Here is a 15,558-nt window from a genome sequence, read left to right as displayed (position 1 = left end):
AATTTCCCAAGGTCTTTTCACCAAAGTCTGTGTGTTTGCTGTACGCTTTTCAACTAAGCCGCGAAATTTAATGCAAAACCAGTCTTTTTTTCGCGGTTTAAGCGATTTCGATCGTTTCGCAAGATCCTAAACAGCGAACCATCGGAACTTAATTATGGGTCGCACCTCGTACGCCTGTCAGAAGAAGCGTAGGAAATTAAGATGAAAATAGATCAGCTTTAATATTCAGTTATCTTGGCAATAACTCTTTTTTTGAAGATTTTACATTTTAGTAAGTGAAACTGAAAATTTTTAGCAGTTTAGCATTTTGATTAATAGTTTCGACAACCATTCTCGCAATTTAGACTGACCTTAAGTGATTTTAGCTTTGACGATTATTCTCTAGACGTCGTTCCGCATTGAGATTTACCTTTTAGTAGAAAAACGTTTCGTTTTCACGTTTTAGTGGCCCTCCATCCACAGGCATGAACACCGCAGTAGTTTCCTGTCAATAAGCCGTGTTACCCTAAAAAGACACCACCTATCTGTTCAAAAAGCAACCATGTACTCCGTTGTCGAATACTGTTTTTGTGGAACCCCAGTTTTTAGTACCTTAGATTTTTACATGGTTTTGCTTGGTGGATGCTAAAAAAAAATTGATGTGAACATTGTTGAACTGTTCAATGTTATTTTAAAATAATAGTGAATCGTTTTTACCGAATTCACCCGAAAATCTGTTAATTTGTTTACGTTCCTAAAGGACAATCTCGAAAAATGATGGCTGGTGAATGGCTCTCATTTGTTACCATTGTTTTAGTTGCACTAATATTATTTTCTAATTCAGGTAAACGAGCAAAAAAACCATTACCGAAGTTTAGCATAGTGGCAGACACGACTCCACCTGTGACACCTCCTAGGGATTTAGACAAGCGTACCAATATTACTATTGGGGATAGAGTCTTTGAAGTCGAAGCAGATGACCTTGAGACCTTGGGACTTTTGGGCCAAGGAGCTTATGGAATTGTGGAGAAAATGAAACACAAGAACACTGGAACGATAATGGCTGTTAAAGTAATTAAGCTCCTTTTCAGTCACATATTGCACTACATTGTGTTCTTTCTTTCTAGCGAATACCTGTAACAGTCAACACACAGGAGCAAAAAAGACTCCTGACTGATCTCGATGTCTCCATGAGAACAGCAGATTGCCCATACACAGTAACATTTTATGGGGCCTTGTTTAGGGAGGGAGATGTATGGATTTGCATGGAGTGTATGGATACCAGTCTTGACAAGTTTTATGTAAAAGCATATAACCATGGGAAGAGTATTGATGAAGATGTGCTTGGACAAATTGCATTTGCAGTATGCATTAGCTTCGATCATTTAAATTGTCTTATTTTTCAACACTACTATTATTTTTGGGGCAGGTTGTATCTGCATTGCATTATCTTCATAGCCAACTGAAAGTAATTCACAGGGATGTAAAGCCCTGTAATATGCTAGTTGACAGGACAGGGCGAGTTAAAATTTGTGACTTTGGCATATCTGGTTATTTGGTAAATTCTATTGCAAAAACCATCGATGCCGGATGCAAACCATATATGGCGGTAAGCACAGTCCTTATTGCTTTCGTTCTTGATGCCACTGAAAGCACGTTTCGTTTTCTCTAGCCCGAGAGGATCGATCCTTCAGGAAGCCCCGATAAATACGATGTCCGTTCGGATGTTTGGTCCCTAGGAATTTCACTTGTGGAGTTAGCCACAGGAAAATTTCCTTATAGTCCATGGAGAACACCGTTTGATCAGGCATTTTCGTAGTTTATAATTCTACGAATTTCAAAGTAATAACCTATTTTTTACACAGGTAAAACAGGTGGTTGTAGGTGACCCACCGCGCTTGCCGTCTGGTCGATTTTCTCCTGAATTTGAAGATTTTGTTTCAAAATGGTAAAATGCTGAATTGTTAACAAATTTTCTCGAATGTTGCAAGTATCATTCAAATATATTTTCATCAGTTTAAGAAAAAATTATTCGGAAAGACCAAACTACCGACAGTTATTGGAACACCCATTCTTGGTACGCCATGCACAGCGGAAAACGGATGTGTCCTCCTTTTTCGCAGAAGTGCTGGATCTTCCCACCGAGGAGCTCAAGACAAACAAAAAAACGACCATTTAAAATCTCCCCTACAAAAGACAAGTCCACCTGTCGTTAAATCGTTCTCAATAACAGCCCCATCCTGCATCCTCCATCCAACATAATAACTATAAAATGTTACGCTACCTAGAAATTCATCGTTCCCATTTTAACATAAACCAAATCGTTTGCATTTAGATAAAAGTGGCTGTGACCTTGCATCGTTTGTTACCATCCGCCAAAGCGAGATGTAAATACAACTCCAGCGTTAAAAAAAAATTGGATCTAAAATGCTTTATGGATTTCCCTGTATAAATTCTACTACAAAAATTCTAAAAAGTTTCATACGATATTGCCACATAACCTTAAAGTGCAATTAAATTAGAAATAGCCAAGCGAAAACAGAATGAAGATGGAGCAAATATACAAACGCATGAAACAAGGTGCCTCAAATGGCGGGCGGTGAATAAACAGAATACAGACGCGAAATGAACACGAATAGAGGAAGCCTTCTTGGCTGTAGCAGGATAGAGATATGGCATGGTGAATGTTGGTGATGATGGCGATATTTGATTTTTCGGAGGACATTTTTCATTTTCTTATTTTGCAAAAAGGCAAACAAACAATACAACTGAATAACGACACTGATATCGAACTATTGTTTGTTACAGATAAAACATAAGTAAGCGTCCTAATATATGGCCGTTTTGCCGGAGTAGGATCGTCCGCTTAGCAATTTGTGCTTTACAATAACATATTTTAAAATTTTTTAAATATGTAATTACGTTTTCCACTAACCGTCTTTATTTAGCCACATTGCAACAAACGTTGTCTATCTTGTGTTATAACTCTACGCTCCATTTTGCTTTATCCTTTGAGTAACAATTGAATTTTTCTCGTGACATGTGGCGGCTCAGTGACAAGTCTCCTCTTTTTGTGTATTTTTGCAATTTAATCTGCTCATTAGATTTATATGTCATTTATAGCAATGCATTGATGAAAAATTTCTTATTGGATGGAGGATAATTATCATTTTTATCTGTTTTTACATTTTCAAACTTGTGGTCGAGTAGCGAGAAAAAACACAACTCACGAACGGTTTAACTTCCCCACCTTACAAAATAAATGTTTTCCTCTATCAGCGTGAATTATTATCATATGCCACATTATTAACTTTAAAACCCAGAATAAGAACATCAATTTCTGGTGAAAAATCCCTATTACTTTAGAAAGAAAATTCAAACAATACTAATGTACGTATAGAAAACATGTTTTCTTAATTCATATACTGTAGAAAATACCTTTTAAACGTTAAGCCGTAAAATCGAAGCATTGAATTACCGTTAGCGATGTGTAAGTCTGTAACATTGGAAATGAAGGAGGTATAGATACGCTGGCATCTATTGTCCTCAAAAGGACATAAAACTGAAAAACAATTGTATCTCCACCGCCATTTTTCTTCTTCTTCTTTCTTAATCATTAGAAGCTATTTTTTGGGAACAAATCAAATCATATCTTTATTTTGTTAGGGAACAAAGTACGAAATCTTTTAGGAGTAAAGAAGTATATTCACAACTTTTTCAAAATATATTCAAAATTTTTCGTAAATTTATTGTCTTAAAGAAAAGCTACACTAATCATTATCTACAAGATAACAAAAAAAGTGTTGTAACTTGTAAGTGGATCACAGTAAGTTGTAAGTTTATTAACAGACCCATGGAACATTTATAGAAATGTTGCAAAGTATTTTTCCAGATAACGCCATTAACTCTAATTATTCGACAATAATTTCGACATCTAAGCCCTTGAAAATTTTCGAAATTTTTCGTGGTGCCAGCAAAATTTTCGAGCATGCATGCTACTAAACTTATGTTGCAAACCAGAACATGTTGTCACACACGTTTGGCTGCCATATTGTTGTGTAATGAACGAACAAGCTAGTTTTTTACTTTCTCTTTTCCATAGTCTTGAAAACTTTAAAGTGCAACGACCGGTTGGAATTCCGTCGTACTACGCTATAGTAAATATAACCGCAACTGGTGAAACCAAAAAAAGAAGGGGTACCGTACATTTACACAATGCCATCAGCCCGTAGCTGACATACATCAATGGTACACCCCAATACACTACACCAAAAATGGCTTACCGCCAAAAACATTAAAATCAAAGAAGATAGAATTTGTCACCGAACAAACGTTTACATGTTGGCAGCTAGCAATATATTCGATATGATATCAAAAAAATTACTACCTTCGCTGCCAAAGATTTATTAAATCAACCGTATTCCACTAAGTGATATTAGACAGGGACGAAAGTGGTACCAGACATCATTTTTTGTTCAAATGTTTTACTTATTTATTTTTGCTTTGGCAACAAACGAAAAAACTTCATATGCTCCCGTTGACTAATGCAGAATGTCAGCTTCAAAAATTTGCAGTATATCTGTTGTAGAAGGCCACCTAAAAGACGCCAATAAACGTTGCATCAAGAAGCATTCACAGCTTTCATGCTTCAATCGAAAATTGTTTTTACAAGCGTGGAAATTTGCAAATGTTATAACATTTTACTTTAAATGTGAAACGTAATTAATAATAATTATACCAACAATTTTCCCTTGTATTAGTGTCGTGTATACAAGACGTGTACAACAAGAATTATGAAAATATAAATAGCAATAAGAGTGAAAAACTGCAAGCGACCTCAATATCCATGGCGGTCCTATACCTATCGATTTCGAAAAAAACTATTAATTTCCCAAACTTTTATTTCACTTCAAAAATGAACAAACATACTCAATGAATAGGAAAATATAAGGAGTGAAGACATTTATAAAAAATACTACAAACAATTAAAGTCGAATAATTTAGTACGATCAGCATGTTTAATTTTCGTGAGAGGTGCTCGCGAGGGTTGTGTTTCTTCTCGCTACTCGAAGCCCGAAATGAGGACTTTCGACGAAACAAAAAATACATATTTTGATACCATTAGATAGGAAATTTTGTCAGCAAAATGATGGTGTGAATTTGCAAGTTATTAAAAGAAGCTATGTAACTGCAAAAGAGGAAACAAGAGGAGACTAGTCATAAGATGGCCATGTCCTGATAGAAAAACTTAATTATCAAACAAAAAACAACGTCGAATGGAATGTTGACTTACACCGTTTGATAGGGGAGAATCTTCCGAATCCGAATGGACTAAAGTGATATCAATAAGGGATTAATAAATTAATGAAAAAATTGAAAAGACAGTCTTGCAAAGCACAACAGCTTGGTTTCATTCCGCAGCGTCGGCAAAAATGCTATATAGAGGGACGCTGACAGTGTCTGCTACATTCACTCGTTTAGAACCAGTGTCGTTGCATAGTCGTCGTGTTCGCTTGGTTTTCCGTTAAAAACAGCAAAACAAAATGTCGTCTGAACAATCACCTGCTGCTGAAGAAGTAAATCCTGTCACAACGGCCGAAAGTGAGGAGAAGAAAGAAACCAAAACTGAAAGTATGGAAGTTGAGGCTCCTGCAACGGATGTTACATCAGACGAAGCTTCACCTGAATCCTCTCCAGTGGCAGAAAAACCTAAAGGTAAAGCTAAAGCCCCAGCCAAGAAGAAGGCTGCTGCCCCCAAGAAGGCCGCCGCCACAACGAAGAGAGTCGCAGCCAACAAAGTAGCAGCCCCGGTTGCTGCTCCAACTAGCCCGCCAAAACCAGCTGCCTCTCCTAAAGCTAAGGCCCCTGTCAAGAAATCTGCCGCTAAGGATTCATCTGCTGGATCTCATCCTCCCTACCTCGAGATGATCGTCGCTGCCGTCGAGTCGCTCAAGGAACGCAACGGATCTTCCCGCCAAGCCATTCTCAAGTACATCACCTCCACTTACGAACTCGGCGTCGATTCCAAAATGGCCAACGTTCACCTGAAGCAAGCCCTCAAGCGAGGAATAACTGTGGGAACACTGAAAAACACCAAAGTAAGTCCTCGATTTACAATATAGTAGCGTGAGATGCATAGATTGATCGATGTATTGATTTGATGCAATCGCGTAATTTTTTGAAACAATATTAATCGCTTTTTTACTCTTTTAGGGAGCCAAAGGAGCTGCTGGATCGTTCCGTATTTCAAATGAAAAGAAAACTAAAGCTGTGCCTACTGCGGCAAAGAATGCTCCATCGTCTCCTACAGCTGCTGCGAAGAAGAAGACGGTTGTGAAAGCATCTCCCAAGAAGGCTGCTGCTTCGCCAAAGAAAGTAAAGGCGGCCGTTGCCACATCTCCAGCCAAAAAAGCTACAACTGCTGCTCCCGCCACCAAGAAGCCCAAAGCACCCGCTGCGGCCAAAAAGAAGGCTCCGGCTACTGACAAACCAAAAGCTACAAAGACCCCGGCTGCAGCAACTGTACCTGCGGTCCCATCTTCACCCGTTGCTGCATCACCAAAAGTTGTGGCTAAAGTAGCTACGCCGAAAGCTGCTTCACCCAAAAAAGCAGCTCCGGCTAAACCATCTGCCAAGTCACCAAAGGCGAAGAAGGCCGCAGTTCCCAAGAAAGCTGCAGCATCTCCTGCTACCTCTCCGGCAGCAGCACCAAAGAAGGCCGCACCGAAAGCTGCTGCTGCTAAAGCCGCCAAAGCTGCAAAATCCCCCAAAGCCGCTGCTGGCAAAAAAGCCGTAACCAAGAAGTGAACTCCATTGATTTCTCATAGTTTTACATGAAAAGCACACATTTCTTGTCAACTTTTTGATTGCTGTTTTCTGGGGCATGATCTCGTTCAATTGGCTGGTTTATCGTACTCATTCCGCATTTTAAATTTTTCTTTGCCATCCGCCATTTTTCGAGATATCTGATTCATGCATTTGTATATTTGTACCATCTTCATTCCGTTTTCGAATCGCTCATTCCGTATCCTTTTAAGGTTTCATGACAAGTTTAATGAAGTCACAATAAACTGATTTATTACCAGAAAACAATTTATTTTTCTCACCTCGACAAATTTGATAAATTCTTGAAATGTTAAAATCAATTACACAGTCAACACTTTTAGTTGTCGTATCGACTTACTGTATCGATCGAAGCGTTCCTGCGCCCCGGTTATGATTTATCAAGAATGGCAACATCCTTTGCCTATGTTTTTAAATGGACGTAGGTTGCATTGCATATGGTATTTTCTTGATTCCATCAACTTTTGTAATAGCTTTAATTGCCATATTTACAGCCTGGATTGGTTGGCAGCTTTTTGTTAATAACTAATAGAAAAGCAAAAAAAAATGGTAGTTCAGTGTTCTGCTGGTTGTGGCTGTAATGCTGTCCTCAAGGTAAAATTTCCATTAAGATGCATTGCTTGTTTCAAAATGTTATTGTTCAATTTATTTCATTCTGATAGAGACCAAAAACTAATGATGCTTTATGCAAAACTTGTTTCTACTGGGCATTTGAAACAGAGGTGCATCATACCATAACATCAACAAAAATGTTTAAATCAGGTCAAGTGGTTGCAATCGGTGCATCTGGAGGGAAGGATTCAACAGTCCTTGCTTACATACTGAAGCATTTGAACGAAAAGTACAATTATGGACTGAAGCTGGTTCTCCTCTCAATTGATGAAGGAATTACAGGTTTAATTTTGTGTTTTTTTATTACCTTGCTATTGACTTTAGTAGCTTATTTGTGTGAAATTGGAACCATTGATTGTTTCCATGGGAAATTTTATTATTTTTTCTTTTAATACAGGTTACCGTGATGATAGTTTGGAATCAGTTAAAAGGAACCAAGAAGAATATAATCTTCCTCTTACAGTTTTGTCGTACAAAGATTTGTATGGCTGGACCATGGATGATATCGTAAAGCAAGTGGGAAGAAAAAACAATTGTACTTTTTGTGGAGTATTTCGAAGGCAAGCCTTGGATAGGGGAGCCATACTTCTTAAATGTGATGTGATTGCTACTGGGCACAATGCTGACGATGTTGCTGAAACGATTCTTATGAACCTCTTACGAGGTGATATTGCACGACTACAGCGCTGCACTTCCCATATAACGGTAATTATCCTTAAGTTATTTCCATGTGTTCCCCAGCTAATACGACGTCCAGACCATTTTTCTAGGGCAAAAATGGAATAAGTTTCTTTTACTGATTCAGGCCTACGTTGCATGCTTTTCAGAACCGTTTTTATGTGCTTCCTCTAAAATAACATTTTTGTATGTAATTGGACGAGCTCTGCGTACTATTTCATAATAAGCCAAAACTAGATCGATTTTTTAAATCTGGCTTTTTAAAAACCAATTATTTTTATTTATTATTTTTTTTGCAAAAACTTCTCTTTTTCAACCATATCTGATATGAGTTGAGCCATTTAGAAAAATTTTGTTAACTATTTTCTCAGCAGAAAAAAAGACATGAATGTTAAAAAAAATATTTACTTAAATTTAGGTTAATTGACGGTTGGCTGACGTTCTAGAATCCAGATAGGGACTTTCAAAATCACTCCAATGTAAGGCTTATACAAGACAATCTTGCGATGCAAATGGAACTATAATTTTAGGAGAAAATAGTAAATATCATGTCAATCTTATAGTAATGTTCGACAAAATTTTTCTCTTGCGGTGATGTAGCCTGCAATTATCGAATTCTTCCACCAATTAAGAAGAAATCTTTAACTGAGAATGTAGACGCCCGAATCGTCAGGACATGCCTTATTTTCTTTTACTGAGATTGCACGTCCGTAGAGTAGAATGTGAATCCAACTAGCAATAGCTAAAGACACTGAGAGACGAGATGCGAAAACAAAAAAGTGTCATTTTAGAAGAGCAATTTAAAAACAGGATAATTATTTTGAACATCAATGTATTTTCAACGTAGGCCTGAGGTAAAAAAAACAAACAAAACAAACAAAACAAACCTGCATATACACATGTATGATATGAGTGTGAATCGCTCATGGTCGTAGTTAGCCCTGAAGAAGGTTGGTCTGAACGTCGTGCTACCGCTTCAAATCGGAATATCATCTCAACTGTTGCCATTCATAAATAGAGCTGTACATCATGTTTATTGGCAGAGTTCCGAAGGCTCATTACCGCGGGCAAAACCATTTAAATATGCATACGAAAAAGAAATTGTTTTGTATGCATATTTCAAAAAATTAGATTATTTCGCAACTGAGTGTGTATACGCACCTGATGCGTACCGTGGCCACGCTAGAGCATTAGTAAAGGACCTCGAAGCATTAAGGTCGACTTCCATTATAGATATTATTCATGCAGGTATATGTTTTACAATTCATCTAAATTTCGTTAAAACAATAGGTAACGCTTTTATTTATCATCTTTGGGATGCACAGGTGAGCAGTTAGCAATAAAAGATGGAGTGAAGCTTCCGAAACAAGGAGTGTGCAGTGCTTGCGGTTTTGTGTCCAGCAATGTTATATGTAAAGCTTGTGTGCTACTAGAAGGGCTGAACCGTGGGAGGCCCAAATTGGCGATAGGAAAGAGTAATAAAGCGCTGGCTGAAATACTGGCTGATAGACTAGCAAACGCAGCCAGCCTAAGCAGTGTGCAAGACCAATTCTAGCATGTTTAGTTTAATGTGGAAGACCTGGATTGAGGGCAATTTGGACTGTTGAGTTCACTGTTTGGGTACCAGTGCGTCTCCCTTTTGCCGTCCCTCCACCATTGACAAACAAAAGTTCACTGCGTGAATTGAAAAAAAAGTTAATACAAAATAAGTAAAACGTAAACTTGCTACTCCGTTTTTATACATCCCGATAGGGATTCGTTCAAGATGGTTTATATATCCATTAAACTGCAATAACTTCAAGGTGAGTTTACATTCGATATGTTCGCGTGCTAGTACAATACAGCATAATCATGCTGCTGCACAATATTTAATGTATTTTTTTAAATTGCTGCATTGATCAAAAAAGCGTAAAAAATTGCTGCATGAATATTGCTATATAGAATTCGAAAGTGGTATATTGTTTTTGTCAAATTATTGGGGTTGAGAATAACTCCGACAAAATAAGCCCGACTTTTCCACCAACTTTATATTTTTCCTGAGATTTTTGATGAGATGAGTGACTGTTTTTGCAAAAAAATTTTTTTAAGCCCGACTAAATAAGCCCGACTTTTCTCGGTCGGGCTTAAAATTTTTTTCTGCAAAAACTGACACTCATCGGAATCCGTTGAATATCACAGGATATATTCAAAATTGGATGCTGATTCCGGAAAAATAGCTATTTTTTTCACTAAGTTAATCGTTTTTGAAATAAACCGAATATTTGACGCAATGCTAGCGCGCCAGTACGCTACAGCGCTAGCGTTGATGCAGGACAAATATTTGGTGAGTGTATGTAGAGCATTAACTGGAAATGTGACCGGTAGGTGGCAATAGCAGTAAAACAAAAATAAATGCCGATATTTTTATTTTTTTAATCGGTAAAACTATATGGCTATGGCAATATAGCAATCCGTTTTACATAAAAAAAAAAAAAAATGGCGGAAAAAAAATAAAAAATCGCACTTTTTTCTTTTTTTCCGACACGTAGCCATCTACCGCTCAGACTCATTATTACTGGCGTAGGCAATTTCAGTCCATTGGATGCCATTCGCAGTTAGTTCAGTAGCGTGGATGGAGAATAACGCGTGGATGGAGGAACAATTGAAAAATGGATAAGATAATACAAAAAAAGGATGGTAAGTATAAACATTATTATATTTGTTTTGAATTATTAATTATTGTTTATTAGATCAAATTATGGACCTGCAGGCTCAATTATTGCAACAGCACAAAATATTAGATAACAGCAAAGCTAAGGATGGTAAGGCCTAATACATAATGATTCTATTTATTTGCTTTTATTCATTTGTGTTTTGTAGCTCAAATTTTGAGTCTACAAGCTCAGCTAGGGGAAAAGAACAAATTGGAACGGAACAGTTTCCAAACAGTGAAGGAGGTTTTTCCAAACTCAAACCTAACTGAACATGAGGATGAATTGGCATTAGGCGAACACAGTCAGGTACCTAAACTTTTCAAATAAGAATTCAAAATAAGTATAGAATTTTAACAAACAATTATTTATTGTTTAGTTATTCAGTCTACCACCTGACAGTGTGTTAAATTTAAATTCTGTTAGTGCTGCACAAAAAGAATCATTAGTAATAAGCCCATGCAGTGAAGGAAGTGAACAATTGTGGGACCGTATTTGGGCCGAAAATGGGTGTGGTACGGAAACTAAGATATGGCACAAGTTCAACATGAAACATGGATTAGGTACTTTTCGGTTTTATGTCTATTGAAAAAGTATTTTTAATGCTATTATTTTGCATTCACAGAATTTAATGGGGGATCAAATCAAGTCTGGAAGTGTTACAGGATGGAAGAGTCAGCCTACAGATGAAAATACACTGAGAGTGCATTACCATTAAGGTATGAGGTAAAGTAATAGAGTATGCACATTGTCTAATGTGTTTATTTTATTAACAATTCAAAAGATTAATCCTAGTTTCAGCCAAACATGAAATAATCCAGAGAAGTACCATCTTGTGTTAATAAATCCAGTACAACAGCAATCCTTTATAGTTCTGTCACAGCTAGAAACCTTAAATAATTCTGCTTCTCTGTCTAAAGAACAACTTGTCCTTTACGTTCAGAGTGTTGGGGAAACTGGGTACTTAAATGGCCCTAAAGATGTTTTAATTTTGCTGCCATTGCAGAGATGAACATCATACATGGACTCTTTAGGTATGAAAGGATTTTTCTTCAAATAATTTTGAATTTATGACGAAGAATTTCTCCTCCTTTTTGCCAACCAGGTCTAATCTACCAAAAAAAATTTTATCCAATAGGAAAGGATTTTCATGTACTGGGAACACAACTATCAACAATGCAACATTGTACAGGTGCTAGTTTATCATTCAAGAGCCTTATACAAGGATGTTAATCTGCAATTTGTATGTCCTTCCCCAAGCTTCCACCAGAAGTTGAATCTATGAGTCATGTGAGTTACATGATCAACAGTTGATATGTTTAACGGTGTTGTTTTTCTTTTCTCAATATAGGTTAATAGTAACATTGGATCTGAAAAAATTCTTGGTTGGGGCAAGACACTGAATAAATTGTATTGATTGGATGGATGACATGACATGACATTTCTATACTTAATTCGGATTCCCCAGACGGTATTTGATATTAAAAAAATTGAAGTGCATATCTGGGCTCCCTTCTTTTCTGAAGCCCCGTTTCCCCTTGACTCGTAATAAGCCCGTAGGGGGTCATGCCCCTACTGTACGGTATATATAAAAACAACATATACCGAGGTTTGGAGGGCTCTGGCCGGAAAGGGGACGTGGGGTGCCGCTTAGTCCGATGATGTGTTCACGGAGGGCGATGTGGCTACCCACATATCTGAACTAAAGGTTAATCGCTCCTGTAAAAATGTTCCAAATCTTCAGCTCTTCTTCCGGCTTCTCTTAGCCAATCACCGGGTAATCTCCCCGGTGGGTCAACAAGGCAGTGTCTCCCCCTGCCTGGGTTGACGGCAACTTTTGAAAGGGCTATTGTGCCTTTTTAAAGTTGCAAAAATAATTGTAATGTGCAGAGAATTGTCAATAAATTTTTTTTATAAAATTTTTTTGCAAAATTTATTGCCTTCATTGTCTGTGTTCACACATTACATTTATCAACTTTTTTTTTATTCAGCTTGCGCAATTCAATTTCATTGTTTTTGCCTCCGTTGTATCGTTTATCTGTAAGTATTCAATTATTATTTATTACACTTTTTGAATTCATGAACTTAGACAAGGAACCACGAGTAATACCTTGATATTTTCTGAAGTAATCTTGTATATTGTTTTACTGACATGGGAATCGATCCTCAGACATTCAGCGTGCAACGCCGATGCTCTAACATTGAGCCACGAGATATATCTAAAATTTTAATTATCGCATATCATAGGTTATCGTCTAGGATGTTTATGCAGTCTTTCACAACTATATGTTTATCTTTGTATTGACTTTATAATGTCCATAGCTCTGTGGTAGAGCATTCAGCTGCGATAGCTGTTACACCGGGTTCAAACCTTACTAGATGTATAAAAATTTACATCTAAATGGAGAAAATAATATTGCAGTATTGCATTTCAGTTTTATTCAAAGTGTAAATGCAAGTCCGCAAGTGACTAGAAAAAAACCAACTTAACATCATATGATTAATGGCTCATTGGTAAAGCATCGGCGCGGAATGCCTAACATCTAGGGTTCGATCCCTGGATAATAATTGAATGCTTACAGATAAACTATGCTTACAGGGAACAATGCTTACCATTAAACGTGGCATAAACAATAAACGAGAATTGAGAAAGCTAAATAAAATGTGTGAACACAGACAATGAAGGCAATAAATTTTGCAAAAAAATTTTATTAAAAAAATTTATTGACAATTCTCTGCACATTACAATTATTTTTGCAACTTTAAAAAGGCACAATAGCCCTTTCAAAAGTTGCCGTCAACCCAGGCAGGGGGAGACACTGCCTTGTTGACCCACCGGGGAGATTACCCGGTGATTGGCTAAGAGAAGCCGGAAGAAGAGCTGAAGATTTGGAACATTTTTACAGGAGCGATTAACCTTTAGTTCGGATATGTGGGTAGCCACATCGCCCTCCGTGAACACATCATCGGACTAAGCGGCACCCCACGTCCCCTTTCCGGCCAGAGCCCTCCAAACCTCGGTATATGTTGTTTTTATATATACCGTACAGTAGGGGCATGACCCCCTACGGGCTTATTACGAGTCAAGGGGAAACGGGGCTTCAGAAAAGAAGGGAGCCCAGATATGCACTTCAATTTTTTTAATATCAAATACCGTCTGGGGAATCCGAATTAAGTATAGAAATGTCATGTCATGTCATCCATCCAATCAATACAATTTATTCAGTGTCTTGCCCCAACCAAGAATTTTTTCAGATCCAATGTTACTATTAACCTATATTGAGAAAAGAAAAACAACACCGTTAAACATATCAACTGTTGATCATGTAACTCACATGACTCATAGATTCAACTTCTGGTGGAAGCTTGGGGAAGGACATACAAATTGCAGATTAACATCCTTGTATAAGGCTCTTGAATGATAAACTAGCACCTGTACAATGTTGCATTGTTGATAGTTGTGTTCCCAGTACATGAAAATCCTTTCCTATTGGATAAAATTTTTTTTGGTAGATTAGACCTGGTTGGCAAAAATGGGAGGAGAAATTCTTCGTCATAAATTCAAAATTATTTGAAGAAAAATCCTTTCATACCTAAAGAGTCCATGTATGATGTTCATCTCTGCAATGGCAGCAAAATTAAAACATCTTTAGGGCCATTTAAGTACCCAGTTTCCCCAACACTCTGAACGTAAAGGACAAGTTGTTCTTTAGACAGAGAAGCAGAATTATTTAAGGTTTCTAGCTGTGACAGAACTATAAAGGATTGCTGTTGTACTGGATTTATTAACACAAGATGGTACTTCTCTGGATTATTTCATGTTTGGCTGAAACTAGGATTAATCTTTTGAATTGTTAATAAAATAAACACATTAGACAATGTGCATACTCTATTACTTTACCTCATACCTTAATGGTAATGCACTCTCAGTGTATTTTCATCTGTAGGCTGACTCTTCCATCCTGTAACACTTCCAGACTTGATTTGATCCCCCATTAAATTCTGTGAATGCAAAATAATAGCATTAAAAATACTTTTTCAATAGACATAAAACCGAAAAGTACCTAATCCATGTTTCATGTTGAACTTGTGCCATATCTTAGTTTCCGTACCACACCCATTTTCGGCCCAAATACGGTCCCACAATTGTTCACTTCCTTCACTGCATGGGCTTATTACTAATGATTCTTTTTGTGCAGCACTAACAGAATTTAAATTTAACACACTGTCAGGTGGTAGACTGAATAACTAAACAATAAATAATTGTTTGTTAAAATTCTATACTTATTTTGAATTCTTATTTGAAAAGTTTAGGTACCTGACTGTGTTCGCCTAATGCCAATTCATCCTCATGTTCAGTTAGGTTTGAGTTTGGAAAAACCTCCTTCACTGTTTGGAAACTGTTCCGTTCCAATTTGTTCTTTTCCCCTAGCTGAGCTTGTAGACTCAAAATTTGAGCTACAAAACACAAATGAATAAAAGCAAATAAATAGAATCATTATGTATTAGGCCTTACCATCCTTAGCTTTGCTGTTATCTAATATTTTGTGTTGTTCCAATAATTGGGCCTGCAGCTTCATAATTTGATCTAATAAACAATAATTAATAATTGAAAACCAATATTATAATGTTTATACTTACCATCCTTTTTTTGTATTATCTTATCCATTTTTCAATTGTTCCTCCAGCCACGCGTTATTCTCTCCATCCACGCTACTGAACTAACTGCGAATGGCATCCAATGGACTGAAATTGC

General features: G+C 37.1%; 5 protein-coding genes across 6 annotated transcripts; 4 read left to right on the top strand and 1 right to left on the bottom strand.

The window, feature by feature from the left end:
* The first annotated feature begins 588 nt into the window (after positions 1–588).
* LOC130688554 (dual specificity mitogen-activated protein kinase kinase 6-like) lies at positions 589–2,161 on the top strand. Its single transcript, XM_057511533.2, has 7 exons — positions 589–763; positions 824–1,050; positions 1,107–1,343; positions 1,409–1,588; positions 1,652–1,786; positions 1,845–1,927; positions 1,996–2,161. The coding sequence occupies exons 1-7, from the start codon at positions 754–756 to the stop codon at positions 2,156–2,158; spliced, it is 1,035 nt and encodes a 344-aa protein (XP_057367516.1). The 5' UTR covers positions 589–753; the 3' UTR covers positions 2,159–2,161.
* Positions 2,162–5,440: 3,279 nt separating this feature from the next.
* LOC130688553 (uncharacterized) lies at positions 5,441–7,071 on the top strand. The gene is made up of 2 exons (XM_057511532.2): positions 5,441–6,077; positions 6,193–7,071. The coding sequence occupies exons 1-2, from the start codon at positions 5,523–5,525 to the stop codon at positions 6,784–6,786; spliced, it is 1,149 nt and encodes a 382-aa protein (XP_057367515.1). The 5' UTR covers positions 5,441–5,522; the 3' UTR covers positions 6,787–7,071.
* Positions 7,072–7,213: 142 nt separating this feature from the next.
* LOC130688555 (cytoplasmic tRNA 2-thiolation protein 1-like) lies at positions 7,214–9,833 on the top strand. Of its 2 annotated transcripts, XM_057511535.2 has the most exons (6): positions 7,217–7,247; positions 7,317–7,416; positions 7,485–7,716; positions 7,832–8,139; positions 9,156–9,360; positions 9,438–9,833. In XM_057511535.2, the coding sequence occupies exons 2-6, from the start codon at positions 7,369–7,371 to the stop codon at positions 9,665–9,667; spliced, it is 1,023 nt and encodes a 340-aa protein (XP_057367518.1). In that variant the 5' UTR covers positions 7,217–7,247; positions 7,317–7,368; the 3' UTR covers positions 9,668–9,833. The 2 variants fall into 2 exon arrangements, with proteins under 2 accessions (XP_057367517.1, XP_057367518.1); XM_057511534.2 differs by having other exon boundaries at positions 7,214–7,416.
* Positions 9,834–10,846: 1,013 nt separating this feature from the next.
* LOC130688560 (uncharacterized) lies at positions 10,847–11,598 on the top strand. The gene is made up of 4 exons (XM_057511542.2): positions 10,847–10,913; positions 10,972–11,111; positions 11,182–11,365; positions 11,428–11,598. Exons 1-4 carry the CDS (start codon positions 10,850–10,852, stop codon positions 11,490–11,492), a joined length of 453 nt encoding a protein of 150 aa, XP_057367525.2. The 5' UTR covers positions 10,847–10,849; the 3' UTR covers positions 11,493–11,598.
* A 3,035-nt stretch (positions 11,599–14,633) lies between these two features.
* On the bottom strand, positions 14,634–15,542 carry LOC130688562 (uncharacterized). Its single transcript, XM_057511544.1, has 5 exons — positions 15,444–15,542; positions 15,319–15,390; positions 15,121–15,260; positions 14,867–15,050; positions 14,634–14,804 (listed from the first exon to the last, which is right to left on the bottom strand). Exons 1-5 carry the CDS (start codon positions 15,469–15,471, stop codon positions 14,740–14,742), a joined length of 489 nt encoding a protein of 162 aa, XP_057367527.1. The 5' UTR covers positions 15,472–15,542; the 3' UTR covers positions 14,634–14,739.
* Positions 15,543–15,558: the final 16 nt, after the last annotated feature.

Source organism: Daphnia carinata, chromosome 9 (genome assembly GCF_022539665.2).
Source record: "Daphnia carinata strain CSIRO-1 chromosome 9, CSIRO_AGI_Dcar_HiC_V3, whole genome shotgun sequence".
Lineage (NCBI taxonomy): Eukaryota > Metazoa > Arthropoda > Branchiopoda > Diplostraca > Daphniidae > Daphnia > Daphnia carinata.
This window is presented reverse-complemented; position numbering and strand designations above follow the sequence as displayed.

Bases quoted from the DNA above. Each gene is read 5' to 3' on its own strand.
- LOC130688553 (XM_057511532.2), top strand. From the start codon at position 5,523: ATGTCGTCTGAACAATCACCTGCTGCTGAAGAAGTAAATCCTGTCACA. The intron at 6,078-6,192 runs GTAAGTCCTCGA...TTACTCTTTTAG, and splicing joins GAACACTGAAAAACACCAAA to GGAGCCAAAGGAGCTGCTGG.
- LOC130688554 (XM_057511533.2), top strand. The intron at 1,344-1,408 runs GTATGCATTAGC...TTTTTGGGGCAG, and splicing joins TTGGACAAATTGCATTTGCA to GTTGTATCTGCATTGCATTA. The intron at 1,928-1,995 runs GTAAAATGCTGA...TATTTTCATCAG, and splicing joins GAAGATTTTGTTTCAAAATG to TTTAAGAAAAAATTATTCGG.
- LOC130688560 (XM_057511542.2), top strand. From the start codon at position 10,850: ATGGACCTGCAGGCTCAATTATTGCAACAGCACAAAATATTAGATAAC. The intron at 11,112-11,181 runs GTACCTAAACTT...TTTATTGTTTAG, and splicing joins CATTAGGCGAACACAGTCAG to TTATTCAGTCTACCACCTGA. The intron at 11,366-11,427 runs GTACTTTTCGGT...TTGCATTCACAG, and splicing joins CAACATGAAACATGGATTAG to AATTTAATGGGGGATCAAAT.
- LOC130688562 (XM_057511544.1), bottom strand. From the start codon at position 15,471: ATGGATAAGATAATACAAAAAAAGGATG. The intron at 15,261-15,318 runs GTAAGGCCTAAT...TGTGTTTTGTAG, and splicing joins TAACAGCAAAGCTAAGGATG to CTCAAATTTTGAGTCTACAA. The intron at 14,805-14,866 runs GTACTTTTCGGT...TTGCATTCACAG, and splicing joins CAACATGAAACATGGATTAG to AATTTAATGGGGGATCAAAT.
- LOC130688555 (XM_057511534.2), top strand. From the start codon at position 7,369: ATGGTAGTTCAGTGTTCTGCTGGTTGTGGCTGTAATGCTGTCCTCAAG. The intron at 7,717-7,831 runs GTTTAATTTTGT...CTTTTAATACAG, and splicing joins AATTGATGAAGGAATTACAG to GTTACCGTGATGATAGTTTG. The intron at 8,140-9,155 runs GTAATTATCCTT...GTTTATTGGCAG, and splicing joins GCTGCACTTCCCATATAACG to AGTTCCGAAGGCTCATTACC.